Source organism: Sciurus vulgaris, assembly GCF_902686455.1.
Source record: "Sciurus vulgaris genome assembly, chromosome: 14".
Taxonomy (NCBI): domain Eukaryota; kingdom Metazoa; phylum Chordata; class Mammalia; order Rodentia; family Sciuridae; genus Sciurus; species Sciurus vulgaris.
In genome coordinates this window covers 9,983,847-10,004,506 of record NC_136475.1, presented here as the reverse complement: position 1 = coordinate 10,004,506, position 20,660 = coordinate 9,983,847, and the positions used below count along the sequence as shown (strand labels likewise).

At 45.5% G+C, this 20,660-nt stretch overlaps 1 protein-coding gene across 1 annotated transcript in view; it reads right to left on the bottom strand.

The window, feature by feature from the left end:
• VWA3B (von Willebrand factor A domain containing 3B) overlaps positions 1-20,660 on the bottom strand; it is a 190,908-nt gene that overhangs the window by 10,241 nt on the left and 160,007 nt on the right. The window contains 4 exon segments of the mRNA XM_079109530.1: positions 296-396; positions 3,655-3,792; positions 4,983-5,107; positions 10,535-10,646. Of these exon segments, the coding sequence (XP_078965656.1) occupies positions 296-396; positions 3,655-3,792; positions 4,983-5,107; positions 10,535-10,646 (476 nt within the window).

Genomic DNA, 20,660 nt, shown 5'->3' with positions numbered 1-20,660 from the left:
CTACCTCCCCATGTGGGAGAGGCAGACAGGTGACTGCCGTCAATTGCATCCTATTAGGATGTAAAATGAATGCCCTTCAGAAGGGAGGTGAGATCACATTGAAGCTGAGATTACAACCAGATGGAGGGCTGAGTCACAGAGGGGTGTGATGTGTCACGGAACTATGTCTAAGTGGGAAGTCTTCTGCTTCTGCTTTTCTCCCTCAGTACAAGGAAGGCCCGGAGTCAATTCCGAAGCAGAGGACACAAGGCACGGACGTGAGTTCAGTCAAGGGGGGAAAGTTGGGCACACTTACCCTTTTGGGTTTTCCTGAAGCGGGGGTGACTTTATGTGAGAGCAGGAGAGAGCGTATTTATTCTGGCTGATCTTTATGAGTGCACTCCGCGGGCAGAATTCCTGCAATGACACCAAGCCCGCGTTCAGCTTAGCGTGGGAAGCCCACCATGCAGAAGTGGGTCTATTCTGCCCCATCCGTTAGGATGACTACCAGCCGTTATCCTATTCAGGGTGACACTGAAGAGGGCAGGTCAGATTCGAGACTCCCTTAGTAATTACTTGCTGAATTAGAGTCACTGTTGAATCTGCTCTGTCATCTCTCCACATTCTGGGTCCTTTGCCAAATGCACCCACTTAAGATGTGGCACACGCACGTGCGCCAACACACACACACACAAACACACACATATTCTTTGTATAACTATCTCCTTTTTCCCCCCCTTCTACCTTTTTTTCAGCACAGGCCATCTCTATGACAACTGCAGTCACCACCCCTTGGCTGAACATCCCACTTTCAGTGTTGTGGGGTCTCCAAGGATCGCTGTTAGTGCTGTCTCCAATGTCCTACCCCCTGAGCATGCTTCTCTGGACTTGAGGGACACCCTGCCTTGTGGTGGGTCAACCGCAAATTCCTTCCTGGCTCTGAAGCTCCACCTCAGGGATCCTGGGCTACCTGCCTCATCTCTCCCCACACTCTGGGGCGTGCCTGGGGACATCTCCTCCAATGTCCCTTGGTTTGCTATCCCCATGACAGTGCTGTATGCCAAGAATGCTAGAATCCTCTCCGTCTTGCCAGAATGCTCCACTTTCTCAACAAGGGCTTTGCATGGCTGGTGGGAAGACACCTTCTTCTCTTGTTAGTCGGACACAGTGCTCTGGTGTCCATGGGCTCTGACCATCTTCACCCCTTCCCTTAACCCTAAAACTGGTTAACCTCCCTTCATCCCCTGATGGAAATACCTCATGCTACCGTCAAGAAGTTACTTGACATTTTAATTCTGTAGACAGGGTAGTTGGGCGTGGTGGCATGGTGTGCAGCCATGGAGTCAGATGGTTGGGGTTCAGATACCGGCTCAATCATTTACCACGCAAGAGACTTAAATCTTTGACTCGGTTTCCTTATCTGAAAATGGGATGACAGCCCCTACCTCACAGTGTGCTGAGGACCTCGCCATTCATAACCTACAGAGCTCTTACATCACCTGAGTCACACAGCACAGGCTCCATAAGCTAGCCCCGCTCTTCGGCTTTCTCCTCACCAATCTCTTTCTCTTGCCAATCAATTTTTTAGGCTTGTTAAATGGTCCATCAAGGCAATGCCACGTTCCATTACGAATGTCATTCACTCAAGTACTTTTAAAACCACTGTGAGAACCTCCTTTTCATCAGGGGCTGCGTAAGGAGAAGGTATAAAGAGGAGTGAGCCGGGTTTGGAAGCTTGTGAGGAAGTCAGTGTGGGAGGAGGGGTCCAGTGGACTCCCAGTCAGGCGAGTCTTTAGGTTGACAGGCATTTCCTATGAGAAGAGACGGGAGGGCAGGCTCTGGAGAGAGAAAAGACGGCGGGGAGAAGGGCCTTGGAAGATCCCGCGCGCTCAGGAAGCAGCAAGCCTTCCTCTTGCCTGGAAGTCAAGTTCATGGGGCGAGCTGAGATGCTGGGACTGTGCTGGGGTTCTCCTCAAGGGTGACAACGGTGTGCGTATGTGTGTGTGTGTGTATGTGCATATGTGTGTATGTGTAAGAATGTTATGTATGTGTGGATGTGTATGTATGTATGTGTATGTGTGTATGTGCATGTGTGTATGTATGCGTATGTATGTATGGTGTATATGTATGTGCATATGTGTACATGTGTATGTGTGTATGTGCATATGTATGTATGTGTGTGTGTGTTGGTTGGGATATCAAGCAGGAAGATGACACAATCAGACATGCAAACTGATAAAGAACTTTCTAAAACAGAAAAAATACATAGAGAAATATATCATGAAGGAAGGATTTCTTAAAACATAGAGAAAGCAATTCATAAAGGGGAGGATGGACACCTTTGGTCATTAAAATTTAAAGAATCTCTATAAACAGAGATCCTAAAATTGGAAGACAAGCAACAGACTGGAAAAAGAATATTGGTAGTATACATTACGTCTGGAGAAAGAAACTCCATGGATCAGACAGGAAACACACTAAACTAAATCCATCCAGGGAGCAAATCAAACTAGAGAGGATGAAGCTGACCAGATTGCTCCCACTCCTTGACTGTGGGGCGTACAGACGGGAGAAGGTTCAGGTGATACTATACCTACAGCAGCGACATCGTCACTACAACGTGTGTCAGACAGGCAGGGCTTTGTATATGTTCTATTTAAGCCTCACAATCACCCTGCAGGATACACAGAGACAGAGAGATACACAGAGAAGAAGATGGAGACATGCAATGTGCCTATTTCTTATGTAAGAAACAGAGGCTCAGAAAGGTGGTAACCTGGGCTGAGGAGATAGCTCAGTCGGTAGAGTACTTGCCTTGAAGCATAAGGCCCTGGGTTCGATCCCCAGTACCCAAAAAAAAAAAAAAAAAAAAAAAAGATAGGTGGTAACCTGCCCAGGTCAGGTAACCAGTAAAGAGCACAGCAGTGGGTTCAGTGAATCCAAGGCTTTTAAACCATACAGCCTATGTTCTCTTCACGCTGTTCCACTTGACCCCATAGCCCTGCCGGTCCTGGGGCGGCGGGGGGGTGAGGTTCCTAGGCAGGGATAAGATGGGGAACCAGGTGGTGACACTCCATGATGAGAGAAGGCAGGAGGAGGAGGGCTTCTGTGGGCATCCTGCCTCTGACCCCTGGGCTTTGGGATGCCTGTGGTTCACCCGGAGGGAGCTGTCCAGGAGAACCCAGCAAGAAACGCAGGGGTGGAGCTCAGGGTGGGATTAGGGGCTGCCATGCCTGGCCCAGAGAAGGGGTCCAAAGATCAAGGCTTATCCCAAGAGACGGGCCATGAGGTGGCAGAAAGAGGACAGGGCTGGGAGAAGCTCGGGAGATGTCAATATCTGCAGGCCTGCAGAGGATCACAAGGCAGGAGGAGGAGGAGGATGGGAGAGGGGAGAGAATGACTTTGCGAGAACTCAGAGCAGGCCTGCCCAGCTGTCAGATGCAGAGCGGAGTCTGGCCAAAGAGTGAAAAGACTGTTCAGCACAGGAGCAAGGTGGTCATGATGACCCCAGTGTGAGCAGAGTCTATCTGGCAGAACCCAAACCCAGGAAGTGTCCAGGCAGGAGGGAAGGAGACTGGAAACATCTGGCTAACCAGGAAAGGGTGAGTGGACGCCCAGGGTAAGGCCACTTTCTGTCCAGCTGGAAAGTCCTTTTCTAGATCAAAGTTTACTTACTCTCCGGTTGTTACATTTCAAAACTGTGTAGAATTTTTCTGAGGCTGAATCTGGATTTGGAAGTGCTATAACAATGGCAGGGACATAGAAGTCAAATCCTTTGGGTATCACAATTTTGGCAAACACATAATCTCCAACCTGTAGAGAACAAACATCATCAAAACAAATATTGTTCATAGATTTCACTGACAATGCGGATAGAAAACTGTTTCAAAACACCCCAGGTGACTGGGAAGAACTGGTGCTAAAATTCAAATACCTACTCCCCCCGACCCCCATGAAGAATGCATTCCAGAATTATCTAGGTTCACTGTGTGGTGCACCTGGAATTTTACGATCAGTTTGGGGAAGCCCCATTTTGGTAGGACTCTGCTGACTGACAAAGGTCCAGGGGACAGCCAGGAGGATGGTGAGAGTTCTGGAAATCACATTGTGTAAGACTGGCTGAAGGAACCAGTTTGGGGTGCTTGACCTAAGAGATTCAAACAGTGTCTCCCCGCCTATTAAAAGGGCTGTCACTCAGAGCAAAGGAGCACATTTGGTTAATGCGGCTCCAAAGCGCACACCTGGAATGCGTGGATAAGAGTTCCATAGGTCACCTGCAACAGAAAGAGAACTTTGCAAAGGGGCATATAGACTGCTGAGTGCTGGCCAGTCATCAGGGGCAAAGTGCGCTGCGGTGCACCGTGGGTCTGATCAGGGAAGCAGGAACGGACACCCAAGGACAAATCCTCGGATTCCTCCTGGCTCACACAATGCGGGAAACTGCACTTTGCAAGGGCTTCCCTTACTCCCTGCCCAGGTACCAGGACACTGGCAGGAGGATGGGTCACAGTGTAGCCTTTATGAATTGACGAGCAGGTGATAGCACATTAGTCTGGTTCCTCTGAGGAATGCACACTTGGGGCAACTGTGCATCACGACATCACAGTCTGAGGGCAGCTGGTGACAGTGTTAAGCAAGCACTGTCTCCATCCTTGGTATTACATAGTATAGGAGGTCATCTTTGCAGAGTGTCAAGAGCACTAGCAGCCACAGCAACTCCCTCTCCCATCCATCTGCTGTCTTGTCAAGGGACCAGAGCCACAAGGTGCACTGTCAGTCTGCACATCCTGAGCTACCTAAGGAGGGGCTGGCAGATCAAGTCACTAGCATGGAAATTGCCAGGGATGGGCCCCAGAAACAGGCCGCTGCTCTTCCCACCCAAACATAAGCTCCCTGCAGGGGCCCGTAGGGGTTCAGCAAAGGGCCCAAGAGGGCCTTATATATATCCTCTGTTATCCTAACCCTAATCCTAAAAGGGGCAAGGAACAGAAGGGAGCAGGTACCTGCAGCAGCGGGCAGGGCATAGCGCCTCCCACCGGAGTGATGAAGGAGGTGGGGACGACCTTGGTGTCTCCATACTTGAAGCCCACGAGTGCATGGGTGGGGTTCAAACACTTCTTCACGACCCCTGGAAGGAATCAAAGGCGGCATGGATGCAAAGCCAGGAATGCCGTTCCCTTAGGCTCGTCCCCGCCTGGGGTCTGCACCCAGTCATGGCTTTGCTGGTTTAATCAGCGGACCCCTTTGGTTCCTCTAGAAAACCACGTGGATGTTTTCTACGCGGCTGAGATGCGCAAAGTGGCAAAGCGCATGCTCGGGTCTGGCGCTGCGAGACTGTAGGAGGCTGGTTCCCAGCACTGCCAGCTGGCATCCTGCGGGACTCTCTGCCCAGAAACCCTCCTCTCTCTGGGCACCCCCAAATGCCCCATTTCCTCATTTATTTATTTCAGCCCTATTTTCTTCTCCAAAGATGGAAAATAGGTGGCATTAAATTGTGAGAGTAAAAGGGAAATATGAACTCCATCCAAATCAGCTTCTCATCCCGTGTTAGAGATACAAGAAGGTAACAAGGTGGAGTGCCAGCTATGGTTTTGCTAAAATGTGTGACCGAAACGAAAAAAGAAAAAAGACTTTATCCAAGGTGAAATTTATCTTTCCATGAAAAGAAAGTCTACATTCTAATTCCAACTAAGGGGACATTTGGACACCAGGCACATGCCCTGTTGCTAACAGCTGCTCACAGTCTCTCATCAGAGACAAGCGGGTTCATGGGTTCCCAGCATGTGTGCCTGGCACCCCTGAGCCAGCTTGCACACTGACCTTTTTTTTTTTTTTTTTTTGGTACTGGGACTTGAACCCACGGATCTTAACCACTGAGCCACATCCCCAGCTCAGAGAATTTTTTTTTTTTCTTTTTTTGAGTTGTCTCCCTAAGTTGCTGAGGCTGACCTTGAACTTGCAATCCTCCTTCCTCAGCCTCCTGAATTGGTGGGTGTGGGCCACCATACCCAGCCAGCCCCATGTCCTTTTATGTGGTAAAGAAACAGCTCCTGATTTTCACATTGAAATTTTTTTTTCTTTTTGGTACTGGAGAGGGAACCCAGGGGCTCATGCATGCAGGCAAATGCTCTACCACTGAGCCACATCCCCAGCCCTTTTTATCTTGAGACAGGTTCTTGCTAAGTTGGTAAGGCTGTCCTTGAACTGAGGGGATCCTCCTGCCTCAGCCTCCCAAGTAGGGGGAATTACAGGCCTGCATCACCTGTTTTTTTTTTTTTTTTTGTTTTGTTTTAAACACACACACACTCACAAGCACAAGCCAGCTTTCTTTCTTTTTTGGGGGGCGGTGCTGGGGATTGAACCCAGGGCCTTGTGCTTGCAAGGCAAGCACTCTACCAACTGAGCTATATCCCCATCCCTCAAGCCAGCTTTCTATTGTAGGTTTTCTTACTAGACTGAAGTATTTAATTTAGATTTTGAAGTCTCTACACATGATTTACACATATTCTACCATAACTTTACTTTAGTTACCCTTGTACTATGAAAAATGTTGCTTTTGGTTTCTATTATGAAAACATTTAAGAACCACCCTTCACTGGGCATGAGAGGGTCCCTCCCACCCCACACTCTGGTGTGCTGCCCCTGCTTCCTTGGGCTCAGAGGCAAGGATCTGGGGTGCCAGATGCCCACAGAGGCTGGTGTGACCCTGCTGCAGTTCTTAGCCTTTGGGACTTGGCAGTCCGCCATGTTAGACCTTCTAGGACGCGTCCCAGTTATTTGCCTCAGTTGAGAAGCTGTGACGGGCTGTGTCCCACAAAGCTCAGACCACTTCCTTTGTCTACAGAAAAGTCTGCTTATCTTTGCTCCAGATCATTGCTCGCAGACTTTTTGTGTTCTCAAGACTTCTCGTTAGTTCTTTCAATTCCATCTTTTTCTTTGTACAATATCAGTACACGTGGGAGTAGTTTCTCACAATATATCATCAAAACAGCTCTCTGGGCTCCCCTGCTGGCTGTACCCTGGGGGATCTGGGGGCTTGGTGTCGGCCTTGGTCTCCATCTAATTAAGGAATTGCTACCATGTCTTATGTCCTGTTTCAAGTTCAGCTCCAAGTGTGGGCCTCCCTTGCCCTGAACTCCCTCTGTCCTCAATGCCAGAGAGATGAGATTGTGTCTCCTGGCTCTGAAATCCCTCTGGGAACTGATTGATGGAGCAAGCAGAAGAATCTCCAGGCTCTGGTCTCCCTCCTGGGGGAGGCTGGCCAGCCTAGGCACCTTCCTGAGAAGGAGTCGGCCCCTTAGCTCAGCCAGGAGCTGTCCCGTAGTCGGCTGGGGGAAAGGGAACACACACCCACTGAGATTCTCAGCAAACACGTTGCCCATGCCCAGTGGTCAGAGGATTGGTGAAGGAGTCTGGGCAGGCAGTGTGAGGTGGTTCCTGGGTGAAAGGTGCATGCGTAGTTCTCAATCTCTTCCAAACAGGAGTCTCAGGCTGGAGGCTGGATTTTTTTTTTTTTTTTTAATCCCTGTCTTTAAGAACCTTCCAATACCACTTGCCTGTTAGATTCCCAGATAGAGCATCCCTCCACTGCAAGCCGCCCCACACTCCGCTGTCATCACCTCTTCTTTCCTTAGTCTTGCAAGTCCCCTTTGCGTCTGGCTTCTGTTGAGCCCTGAATGTGAGAACAGCTCCCTGCGTCCCATAGGGCATGGCAATGGCTGGATCTCCTCAGAGGAGCACTCGGTGGACACTGGAAGACTTCCCACGTCATGGACAGGGCGCCATGCCCTGCCCCACTTAATCTGCGTGACAATATCATGAAGGCTTTGATAGAGGGAAACTGAGGCAGAGAGAAACGGAGGGACTCCAGTTACGAGGTGAGAAGAGGAAAGAAGCAGAATGGGGATGCACAGAAGCTCGGGAGCTTATGATGCCAAACATCACTCAGGAAGAGAAAGTGCTGGGTTTTCTTCCATCATAACTTATCCTGTGGCATCATATGAAAATCCCCGCTCTTTCCCAAGTAAGATGCTTCTTGTCGATGAACGATGAGATGGGCACCCCAGTCCCACAGGCCATGGTCAAATGGGGTGTTGAAAAGTCCCCTGCCTGTCAGCATCCAGACAAGCCACTGGTCACTTCCATTCTGCATGAGAGAGTCGTTTCCTCATCCTGACCCCTGAAACAGGACCCCTGGAGCATGGAACTCTGGTGGGAATCCCGGCCATGCTCTGGAGGGTGGCAGCAACAGCCAGCTGGGCCAGCTCTGTTCCGGTGTGACCCGGCCTCCGGCAATGGACACCCAGATCCAGCAAATGTGATGCCGCCTTCTGCGGAGGGGGCCTTTTCAAGCCAGCTGTCCGTCACTGAACATGTTTAGGGGGTTTTGAGTAACAGCTTCCAGGAAAGGGGTTCACTGATGAATGCCATGTTTGTGCCCTCCAGCACTCTACTGCCTTCTCCTTTGAAGGAGAGAAAACTAGCAACTCACAGTGATCAGGTGGACTAATGAGGGCAGGTGAACATCATGTACCCTTGGATGCAATGTCACCTAAATGACATTACTCAGGTAACTTTCTGACTGAGAATGAACACACTGAATCCAGTCTAGCCCAAATTGAGGAACATGTCACCAAATAATTGGCCTTACTCGTCAATAATGGGTCACAATCATCATGAGCGATAGAAAAAAAACTAAATAATGATTCTGGATTAAAGAGAACTAAAAAGTTGTGCTAACTAAATGCAATATGTAATTCTGGATTGGAACTTGCACTGAGGAAAAAATGATATAAAAGCAATTATGGGGACAGTTGCAAAGTCAAAATATATAGATTAAAGTACTATAATAATGTTAAATTTCCTGAGTCTTATAACTTTATTATAGTTATATTAAGTGACTATCCTTGTACTTGAGAAACACACACTGATGATCAAGGGCAAAGGGGCATGATAAAGGTTTCCTAATCTCTAACAGTTCAGAATAAATGATGTGAGGATATGTATGTGTAGAGGAGAAAGAGATGGAGACAGAGTCAGAATAAAATAAAAGTATGTGATTAATGTGATCAAATGTTTAAAAATGGCTAAATCTAGGTAAAGCGTACACAGGAGTTCTTTGTATTATTCTTGCAACTATTTTATAAGTTCAAAATTATTTTCTGTAAAAACTAACTTTATGAAGGTAAGGTTGAAATTTCCCACTAAAGATCACTTGACTTCGGAGAGGACACAAAACTAAGTCCACCCCAACTAACCCATGCGCTGGGTTAATTTGGCAGCGTCAATGTTTACTAACTAGTCACTGATCAAAATTACTAGTTATATGACTAAAATTCGAATATTTATTCCCTCCTACTCAACTTATTTGAATTTAGTCACAGCTGCAAATTTAAAACTCCCAATTAGCCAGATCCCATGCAGCTATTGAGAGCAAATGATCTCTAATTACACACTTTAAAAAATTGCCAATGCTCCAGGTGTGGTGGCTCGCGCCTGTCATCCCAGCCCTTTGGAGGCCGAGGCAGTAGGAGTGCAAGTTCAAGGCCAACCTGGGCAGCTTAGCAAAATCCTATCTCAAAATAAAAAGGACTGGGAATGTGGCTCAGTGGCAGAGCTGCTGGGTTCAATCTGCAGTACCGCCAAGAAATGAATAAATAAAATAAGATAAAATAAATTGCCAGTGTGACCTGGGGTTTTGCATATGACCGTGGTATTAGCTGGTCTCTCTGATCCCAGTAGTAGGTCATTCAGTTCATCCCTCCACCTCTGCTGAACTGCAGCCCCTAGGTTCTTTCAGGAATCACATTACCCAGGAAGGCTGGACAAACTCCTCAGGTGCAGCCACCAGCCGGTTAGCCCCTCCCCCAGTTAGCCCCTCCCCGACTAGCTCCTCCCCCAACTAGCCCCTCCCCCAACCCGCCCAGTGCTCTCCCCGCTGGGCCTTGGTGCTGCCCTTTCCTCCTCCTAGAACTCTCTTCCCCAGTGATTTCATGGCCTACCCTGCTCCTTAGCGTCCTTCCTTAGCCTGGGTCGCTTTCCCAAGGGCTCTTCAGTGGGCGGCTAAGCGCCACATTTAGAACCGCGACCTTCACCTTGCCTCTCTCAAGGCCCGGTGGCCTGATTTTTCTCTGTGGCATTGTATCTGGAGCAACCCGTTTTTATTTGTTTGGTTGCTGGTCTGTCTCCCTTGGTAAGGTGTAACTAACCTCCAGAAAGACAAGAATTGTCATGTGTTTGCTTACTGTATTAGGCCAGCACTTTCAGAATATTACACGACAGAACACAGTAGGTACATAATAAAAATATGTGTGCTAAGCAAATGAGAGCTAAAATAAACACACTTTTCTGGCTACCGCCCCCCCCCCCCCCCAATATAATGAGAAAATCCATCGCTGTTTCACTTAAGAATAATACTTTAGTCCAGTTCGGGAGATGTCAGTATTCTAGGGACATCACGGGTTACAAACTCTGGTCTCTAAGGCCAAATTAATTTAACAAAAGAGTCTCACAGAATTAATAATAATAATAACTATAATAATAGTAATAAGCTTACCTGGAAAATAAAAGCCATTTTCATCACATCTTGCAATAACCTTCTGGCCTTTCAGGGGATCTACTTTTTTTGGTTTGATTTTCTTTGTGGGATTTCCTTGGGGTTTCTGTTGCTGAAAAAGACAAACGGTAATCATTGGTGAGAAAAAAATCAACGCAGATAGTGAAAATAATGTTACCGGTTGCCTGGGATTCCTTCCTGAGCACTGCACTATTGGAGAATTATCAAACCTACATATGCTATATACTCAACTTTGGAATACCTTCTGTTCTATATTAATTAAAAATTACCCTCTTGGAAGGGCAAAATCTGTCTTCCCCAATTTGTATACTTAGCTTCAGGTGAAAGGAGAATTGAATAACCTGCTGAAGAAAAGGGAAATACAGAAAAGTCATATATTCAACTAGAATTCCTGATTATCTATGATAGTCTCAAAGTTGGGGACCAAAAACCACCTAGAAACAGGACTTGTACCATCACCTTCATAGAGTTGTGGGAGGCAAATGGGTCCTGCAACAGAAAAGTCAATCATCATGGAGAGGCAAGCATGAAGGCACAGTGATCTCACCCCACCTCTTCAGGACAAAGAAAAACTCTTATATGCATGGGCTGAGATTGGCTAATGAATAGATTGCCCTTGTCCTCATACCTCCTGGTTGGGGCAAGAGTGGATGCTGGAAGGAACAGGGTGTCCTTTCAATGTCCCGAGAGAAAGTAACTTCCAACCTAGTATTCTAAACCCCCCGTAAGCTGTCACTCAAATTAAATCACAAGGTAAAGCTATTGCTAGTCATACCCTTAAGCAGAAACTCCCTCCCATTCATCTTATGTCAGGAGGTTATTTGAAAGTGTCCTCCAGCAAAATGAAGGAGTGAAGAAAGAGAAACACATAAAATCCAGGAAGCAGTAGGATTCATCCCAAGAGAACCGGAAAGGGAAATCTCAGGATGATAGCTTTGTGCAGGTCATAGACAGCAGAAAGTCTCCTAGGAAAAAAGAGGATGTAGAAATCCTAGAAAAACATACATACATATATAAAAGCATGTCTGTCTGTCAATCTATCTAAAATATACAGAAGTAATGATTCAAACAAGCAAAATCATGGCATAATTTTAAATATGAAGGGAGAAAAGGTAAAGAAATTCCTTTTCTCGGTGCTATTAAGATTCTTTAATTGGCTGACATATCACATAGATCTTCAAGAGGGCCATGTACCACTAAACCCTGATTAGTCCCAGTATTGAACAACAGTGATGCAATCATAATAGTGCAAACGCTGTTTAATGGTTTTTAAAACAACCTTAAAATTTGCAGTGAATCTTTGGGAAAAGAACAATACTGACAGTACAGTGGCCTACACATAGCTCTAGGAGGGTGGAATTGAAAGAAGAAAGAGAAATCACTGGCACAGAGATCTCTACCATGTGGAGTCTGGAGTTGAAGATTATGAAACTTGATGGATCTAAAAAGATAGACTTGACTATATTAAATAAAACATTACCAATACAACTAACAGAACAAAAGATAACATACATATCCAATATTGGGAGAAGGGACTGGCAAGGTTAAATTACCACTTTTTAAACATGATAATGAAATAGAGGCATAATAAGAGTTTGAACAGAAGAACTAAAAGCAAATATGTCATAGAAGTTGCTCCTGGGGAGCAGGATTGAGATGGCAGGGAAGGGGAGGCTGCTATCATTAGCACAAGCTCTTCTCTGCATTTGAGCTTGTTACCATATGAAATAAGTACTAATGATAAAAATTAAAAATTGATCTGGAAGTCTCAGAGTGGAAATACCTGGAGAAGATGACACCTTTATTCTCTCTATGAATGTCTCAAATTCCAGGACTCACTCATGAAGTACACATGTGCAGGAAGGACTGAAAGCAACATGGCTCAGGCTTCAAGAATTGAACTAAAATTTGTAGCAGTGTCCAAGTGCCAGACTGCCAGAATGAACCCTGAATAAGACAAGCGTAGGCCAGACTCAAATAGTACCCAGCTTTTTAAAACCGAGCTGACATGGGACCCATTGCCATGGAACTCTACCGTTCTATTTTCTGCCTTCTGTTAATAAACAGAAAGGCTCAATTTCCACTAACATCCACCCCCCCCCCCCCAAATCCTACAAAGTCTTCATTTCATCATTCAGAATAGTAATTATTTCTAATTCCCAATCAATTTGAGGACCAATGTCCTTGTAAAATATACTAAAAATTAATTGCTAGAAAAATGAGGGGGCTGGGGAGATAGCTCAGTCGGTAGAGTGCTTACCTTGCAAGCACAAGGCCCTGGGTTCGATCCCCAGCACCGCCCCCCCCCCCCAAAAAAAAAGAAAAAAAAAAAAGAAAAAATGAGATTGTGTAAGCTTATGGAAAATTTGGGTTCTAGATAAAAAATCTATTCAAGAAATCTGAAAATCAAATAGTAATAAATGAGTTGGAAAAAAAGGAAGATTCAAAGCACTTCAAAACCAGGGCTGTGTTTATTCTATTTTCCCTCTAGTGGCCTCATCCCAAGGTAGCCAGAAGTGGGCACCAAGTGCAGACAGTTCTAGAAGTCCTCTAGTTTTGGTTTAAGGAATAGGAAAAAGAACTGCTAATACTAAGAGAAAATGAAGAAATTCCTTTCTCCTTTTAATCTATTTTCATACCCCAGTGCCCAAAAGCAATCCCGTGGAAATGTTGGCAACATGAGCCCAGAGGAGCAACTTTGAAGGAGGAAAATCTGGTTTGAATAGGGGTACTGAGGTCCAAAGAAAGTGGAATCAGTCCACAGATACAAGTTAAATAAGTAGAAGCATGAAATTATCTGGGTAAAACAAAACAAAACAAAATATATCCAGGTATTTTGGCTGGAGAACTGGAGAGGAGCCCTGGGAGCCAGAAAGACTGGGAAGATTACTTATATTAGAAAAGGGAAGACAAAGTATTATCCCAATAATAAAAGAGACAAAGATCTCATAAGATAAGAAAACTACAGGTCTATATATTTCATGAATCCACAAGATAATATTAGAAAATAAACCTAATAACATATAAGAATAATTATACACCTTGGCCAAGTAGGATTTATTCCAGGAATGCAAAGCTGGTTTAAAATCATGCTAATAGAATAAAGAATATCAACTAATGTAATGCACTATCATAATAGAGTAAGGTATAAAACCATATGATTTCAATGCATGAAGAAGGAAAATTTGCCCAAACCCAGCAGTTTTTATGACAAAAACTCCCAACAAGCCAAGAACAGAAGGGAAGGAAGCCTTTCAACTTGACAAAAAGGCATCTATGAAAAGCCTACAGCAAATATCATAATGGTGAGAGACTGAATGATTTCCCCTTAAGAGCAGAAAGATGGCAAAGGCACTTTTGCTATTGCTATTCAACATTGTACTTGAGGGTGTAACCAGTATTATTAGGCAAGAAAAAAAATCCAGATTGGAAAGGAACATGTAAAGCTAGATATATTTATTCATAAATTATATGATCTATATTTGGAAAAGTCTAGGTAATCCATCTCAAAATTACTTGAATTAATGACAAGTTCAGCAAGGTATCATGCTTACAAGATAAATAAAAAAATAGTTTTTCTGTGTACTAGAAGTGAATGATCCAAATATGAAACTAAGAAAAAATTCATTTATAATAGCATTAAAACAAATATATTTAGGAATTAATTTATAAAAATAAATGAAAGAGCTATACACTGAAAACTGCAAAACATCACTGTAAGTGGAGATATATACCACGTTCATGGATCAAAGATGTTATTAAAAGAGTCATTTTTTTCTCATTGACCCATAGGTTCAATATAATTCATGTCAAAATCCCAGCAATTTTTTTTGTTGTTTTTCAGAAGTTTGGAAGGTGACCGTAAAATTTACACTTAAGTGCAGAAGACCCAGACAAGCCAAAATAATTTTGAGAAAGACCAAATTTGGAGATCTTACACTTCTTGATTTCAAAACTTACAATAAAGCTATATGAAAGTGTGGTACTGATATAAGAATAGTCATGTGCCAAAAAGTAACAGTATTGAGAATTCAGTAATAAATTCTTATATTTATGATCAACTGATTTTTGACACTCTGGAAAAAGCTTGATACTTTCTTGAAAAAAATAAACTTACCACATAACCCATATATGCTACTATCAAGTATAAAGTCAAGAAAAATGAACACTTATAACCATACAAAGATTGATGTGCAATTCCCTATCAGCATTGTCTACAATAATAAAAAGATGGAAATAATTCAACTATCAATCAACAAGGGAATAGATGAATACAATGTGGTACACAATAGAATATTACGCAGCCATTTATATGTGAAATATGCAGAAAAGGCTGATTTATAGAGACGGAAATTGATTAGTAGTTACTGGACCTGTGGGTGGAACAGAGGTTTTTCCAGAAATGGGCATGAGGGATCTTTTGGGGATGAAGATGATGTTCTAAAACTGGATTTGTGGTGGTGGCTGGCAACTCTGACCATTTTATTAAAAACCATTGATTTGAAAGAGGTAAATTTGGGGGGGGGGTTATTTTTATTTATTTATTTTGGTAACCATGGATTGAATCCAAGGGTGCTTAACCACCAAGTCACATCCCTAGCCCATTTTTAACTTTGGTTTTGAGACAGGGCCTCACTAAGTTTCTGAGGTTGGCTTTGAACTTGCGATCCTCCTGCCTCAGTCTAAATCTGTTTTTATTTTTAAAGGAAAATATGAGTGGCTTCTTATTTCTGGTTGAACTATGCAACTGCTCATGGTATTTTGCATATAGTGGGCTGAATGAATGAGCACAGACATTTTTGAATCTGTACTGAGCCCCAGCCCCAGCCCCAGCCCTGAATATACTTTTAAATCAAAATTTAAACCAAATAGGTCTTTCCCTCCAATTGCCTTGTCATAGAAACAGGGTGTTTCCCATCCTAGATTTTTATCCATTTTTTTCTTTAATACTACCTTACTAGTTATTGAGTTTCTTAAAGAAATTAGTCCTCGATTAGAGTGCCCAGCAAGATCATTCTGCAGATTCTCCTCTTTGCAGACTATCAAATGCTCATTTTCTCCATGACACAAAGCCCAACATAAAGTATTTCCACAGGCATTTTGATGCCACTATTCGCAGTGCTATAGCTGTATAACTTCAGCTATGTATTTGCAGTGTTATAGTTATATCATAAATAAAGTACTCAATGCATACTTTATGAGTTCATCTGCAGGCCCCCACTTAAGGAAGTCTCTAATTTATGAGGCAATTGACTATAAAAATTTAAATAACTTCAGGCAGTCTCAAAACCGCTTGCTACTGGGTCATTATTCATGTTCAATACAATTTGGGTTCTGGTAATAAGCGGGCTCATTTCCATGGTGCCCTGATGTGACTGGGCTCTGTTGTGGCCATCCATCACTGGAATCTGTTTGGAGATGTTTTTCAGGTTCATTAAAGGAAGTGGGAGTATGGTTTATTTCCTCAGAGGTGAAAATTCACATCTGGGTTCTTAGAAGTGAAGAATTGGTGAGCTGAGGGGTGAAGATCTCTCCAAGGACTTGTGGAATATTATCCAGCTTTCAGACTTGCATCGTCACGGGCAAAAACATATGGAGAATGCTGCTTTTTGTTTATGATATTCCCAGCTAGCCAGATTTGGCTTGGGTCCCTCCTTTGCCTGGAATCTGTCCCTTTTCTGAGGCCATCAGTGTGTCAGCAGGGGTGGATGGGGGATGCTATCTGCTTATTTCTGGGCTTTCATCCAGAGGAAAAACCTGAGTCTCCCTCCCTGTTGAAGACTGAGAGTGACCCACTGCAGTCTGGAAAGGAGGAGGAGATACGGCACGCACTGTGCCCGGCTGGCTGTGTGAGTTTGGGCAGTGTCTTTTCAGACCTTTCCCTGGGTTTTCCCCCCACATATGCAAATGAGAGAACAAACTAAATGATCTCCAACAGCCTCTATTGCCATGTTCTGTCCAGGAGGCCCTGAATTTGCCGTCCTGAAGAAACCGTTAGGCCATGTGTCCAAAACGGACGAGAAGCAGGAACGCCTCCTTCGTTTCCAGTTTCCACAAAGTGTGGGAAAAGCACGGACCAGAACTCTGCACACGAGCAGCAGACTTCTCATCCTCCAAAGAGAGGCCCACACCAAAATTTCTTCCCATCAGCAGCTCAGTGAGAGAGTCCATGTGTTCCCATAATTGAGAGAGTTCAGAATCTAGAACATGCCAAGTCAAAACAGCTGTTGCTTAAAAACCTCGCTTTTACAGAAGTTTGACTTCCGAGGTCACTTTGCTTCCTGCCACCAGTGTTCCCATCAAAGACCAACTCACCAGAGAGGAGCCAGTCAGCCTCCCTGCCTCCAAAGAACAGCATATTATTTCAAAAGAATGTCCAGATTGATCCCAGAAAGGGCTCGTCCTCCCTCTTCAGAGTTCATCAATATGACAAGCTGCTCCTCAGAACCTATGCCTAAGATACAGCTAAGGCTCCTTCTTAAAATGCTGTCTGAGTATCGTCACATAATTTATTTAACTAGCCCTCTTTTATCTCTGGATTTCAAATATTGATTCTCTCAATGTCCTAGCCAGAAGCTAGCTGATGAGATTACTTTTCACATTTTCAGGATGTGTTAGAGGTACAAATCTGTGAAGTTAGTTGCCTGGAATAATAAGGGTTTTTTTTCCTTCTATTTACTCACTTTCCAATTCCTCCAACTATAGAGCCATTCCCTGCAGGCTCTGCCTCCGCACCAGAAGCAACACCGCAAATGCCTTTCTAAAGGGCTAAAAGTATCATTCCCCACGAACCATCCCATGCCTGTGAGTCTACCTGAAGGAGCCAGGATAGACAGTAAGGGCTTTGCACCAGTAAGTTACATTTACTGATTTTGTTTCCAATTGTTCTTACTGTTGGCAAAAATTCATTTCTGACCACCTTCATAGCATGCAGCTTTATGCAAAGAGCCAGTCACCCTAGCGGCCTTAATATGCACTTGTACCACAGAATGATCAATTCGGCGCCACCACCAACAAAGCCGAGCAACCCAGGCAAAACGAGCCCTACTGGGCCAGCTTTAATACAGTGATTCATCCCGCAGAAGCACAAGATGAACCTCCCAGGATGGTTGGACATCTTATTAGGGTGGCTAGGCATGCCCACCCTTCAGCCCAAATACTGACAGCTTTGTTCCTGAAAGATGACATTCAGCTGCTTTTAAGTCTTTCAAAAGACATTAGAGGGGCCATACAGCTCACGCCAAAGAACATTCCAGCCCCAGTCCTTTCCTGCCATAATTCACCCCCCACACACAACCATGAGGACCAGATAAGAGGGGGGTGGGCAGGCCTCCCTAAAATAAGCTGACATATCTCTAGGCTTAGGCACCTGCAAACCGGTTCTGTGGGGAAGTCACATGATGTCGAGATGCTGTCCTCTGGGTAATTTGATTTAGCCTCGTCTATAAAATTCAGAGAATCCAATTCACCTCTGCGCCAAATTCAATCGCCAGGTGATGTACGGTGGGGCTCCGCACAATGCTACCCTCTTTTCACCTCATTGCTTCATTTCAAGGTCACGCCCTTGGGTTTGCATTGGTGGAGATGGTGACGGTACTAAGTGTTTGATGCTTTAAAAATTCCCATTTGGTAAGCACTATGCTTCCACACCAGGTACAGAACACATTTTCTATGATTTAACTACAATGACATTCTGGCTCAAAAATCACATTAAGAAACTATGACTTTTCTCCTGCCCCAAATCATTGAGCTCCGTCACACACAATCTCCAAGCTGTGTTAAAGCAAAACCAGCTTCATATGCTTCTATGCCTCTGGTCAGTAAAGTTGATGACTGCTTTCGTTAAGGTGACGCGTGCAATGTCACCTGTGTTTTGATGCCTCTAGGATTCCCAGAGTGTGTCTGTGAATAATTCAGGTCTCTTTAAACCTTGGTGAGCAGGACAGGGTCAGCCTGGAGAGTCTCTCTCTCTCTTTCTCTCTCTCCATGAGGATTTCAAGGGGTTTACTCTACCCAGAGAATGTCCAGGGTCTTCATCTCTTTTAAAGATGGATTCAGGAAAGACAGTGATGATGGTCAGGAGCGACAAACTCCTGCCCAGCCTCTGGAGGCCCTGGAATACGTGACCCATGGTTGGGTGGCCTCCACGTGATCTCTTTCCTGGGTCGTGTGCATTATGACAGGAGGACAATTATTATGCCAAAGAAGTGAAGCTCTAAGTGGAATTGCCTGCCTCGGCCCTGGAGAGGAAAGGGCCTCCTGGAGCCTTTCCCACAAGCACAGCAGTCCAGGGCTGGGCCGCCAGGCAAGGCAGCCATACTGCTGTGAGTCCTAGGCTTAAGGGGGACTTTTATCTTCTCCCCTTTCGGCAGTGTTGGGTACTCAGCCTTGCTTTAAAAACCGAAGGGGAGTGCTTGGGTGGAACTGTTCTCTTCACACCTCCTCAGGGAGTTTAGAAAACAAGGTGTGAGACACACAACCCCCCCCCCCCCCCCCCACGTCCCTGCTGTCTCCACTTCCATCTCCAGGGGCTGTTTTCTGAGTGGACCACAGGCCCGGGCAGCTGCCTGGTCCTAAGCGCATCCCAGGAAGTGGCACTTCGTGTTGTGTGAATGGCTCCCTAACTGTGCCCGGGAGAGGAGGAGGAGGTGGAGGAAACGGCCCTCTCCCCTCCCCAACCCCAGGGCCGCTCAGGGTCTCTGAGGAGATGTCACCACCCTGGAAACAGAACAACCGAGCAGAAGTTAATGGCAACACGAGGACTTATATGAAAAGATGGAGTCTTTTTGATTGCTCTTCTAGGGAAAAATCAGAGAGAAAAATCTGAAAGGTTTTAAATATTTAATACTGAAAACGACTGAAGATTTGGGGATTTGTAACTGGGATGTTCCGGATACAGGCATCCATTTTCTGCTACTGCAGAGATGAACAAAAGCCACACGCTGGAGCCACTTTGGTGGACCACCTCCAGATGCTGGGGACCCTGAGGCGTGTGGAGACGCGTATTCACGCCTCACATAAGACTACAGCAGGTCTTTTAAGGAGACATTCCAAGACATCTACAGCTCTTGTCCTGCCTCCACCTACCTGCCCTGCTCTCTGTCCCCAAAGACTGGCCCCCAAGGACTGTGCCCCACTCTTTCCCTAGCCCGCTGGCTTCTGAAGGGGGACATCCATGCGAGGCACCAGCAGGCCAGGGTCCTGGTTTCCTGCTGCTCCCTGCTCTTAGTTCTCCAGCCTTTCTCCTGCCCGGAAGGTCATCATGGCTCTCTCTCAAGGCTCCAGTGACTAGTTCCTTCTACTCCTTCAACAACTTTCCGCTATTGCTAGTTTCCAGGTGCCTCAGCATCTGCTGCTGACGGCCTGGGACCTTCCTGCACCTGCCATTCGGCTGCAATCTCCAGCTGGGAGGGGCGCCATCAGCTGGAGAATGCCAAGGCACCTTGGGGATCCCCAGAGTTGACACCTACCTTCCCACTCCTGAACGGCCAGGTACTAGACAGAAGACTTTTTAGATAATGGAGTTTGTGGGAATTTCCCTTCCCTTCCTTCCCTTAATTCTCACGGTGACTGGTGCCCCTGAGCAGGACTGTCTCTCTAAATCTCCAGCTCACGGTGGCCCATTCATGAGGCCAGAGGCGTTTTCTCTTTGACATCCATTCTTTCTGGGATGGCAGCTCATCCACGCACAGCCAGACTTGTGAGCCCCCGGCCTCACCCCAGAGGTCTTACTCTGTCGGAGGACAGTTCACAGCCACTAGGGAGGTAGTCTTCCTACCAGACCTGGCTGTTAGCAGAGCAGACGGAAGTGCTCACTTAGGGAGTGAGAAAGGCTGCCTTGGAGGTCACGGGCGATGTCTCCCACACTGGTCCGATTGCTATTTTGGAGCAAAGATAACAATTGTAGATAGCCTGACTTCATTTAATATAGTGCAAAGAAATCGCCCTCTAAACCTCCCCAACTAACATTTTCCTGTATGCATAGTATCAAGGTCGCAGGCTAGTGTAAGGGTCTCAAGTCCAAAGGGCCTCTCTCTCCTCTTCTCTCTCCCAGACCCCACTCACCCCCTCCCCCACCGCCCTGTGCACTTCCCCAACACTCTCT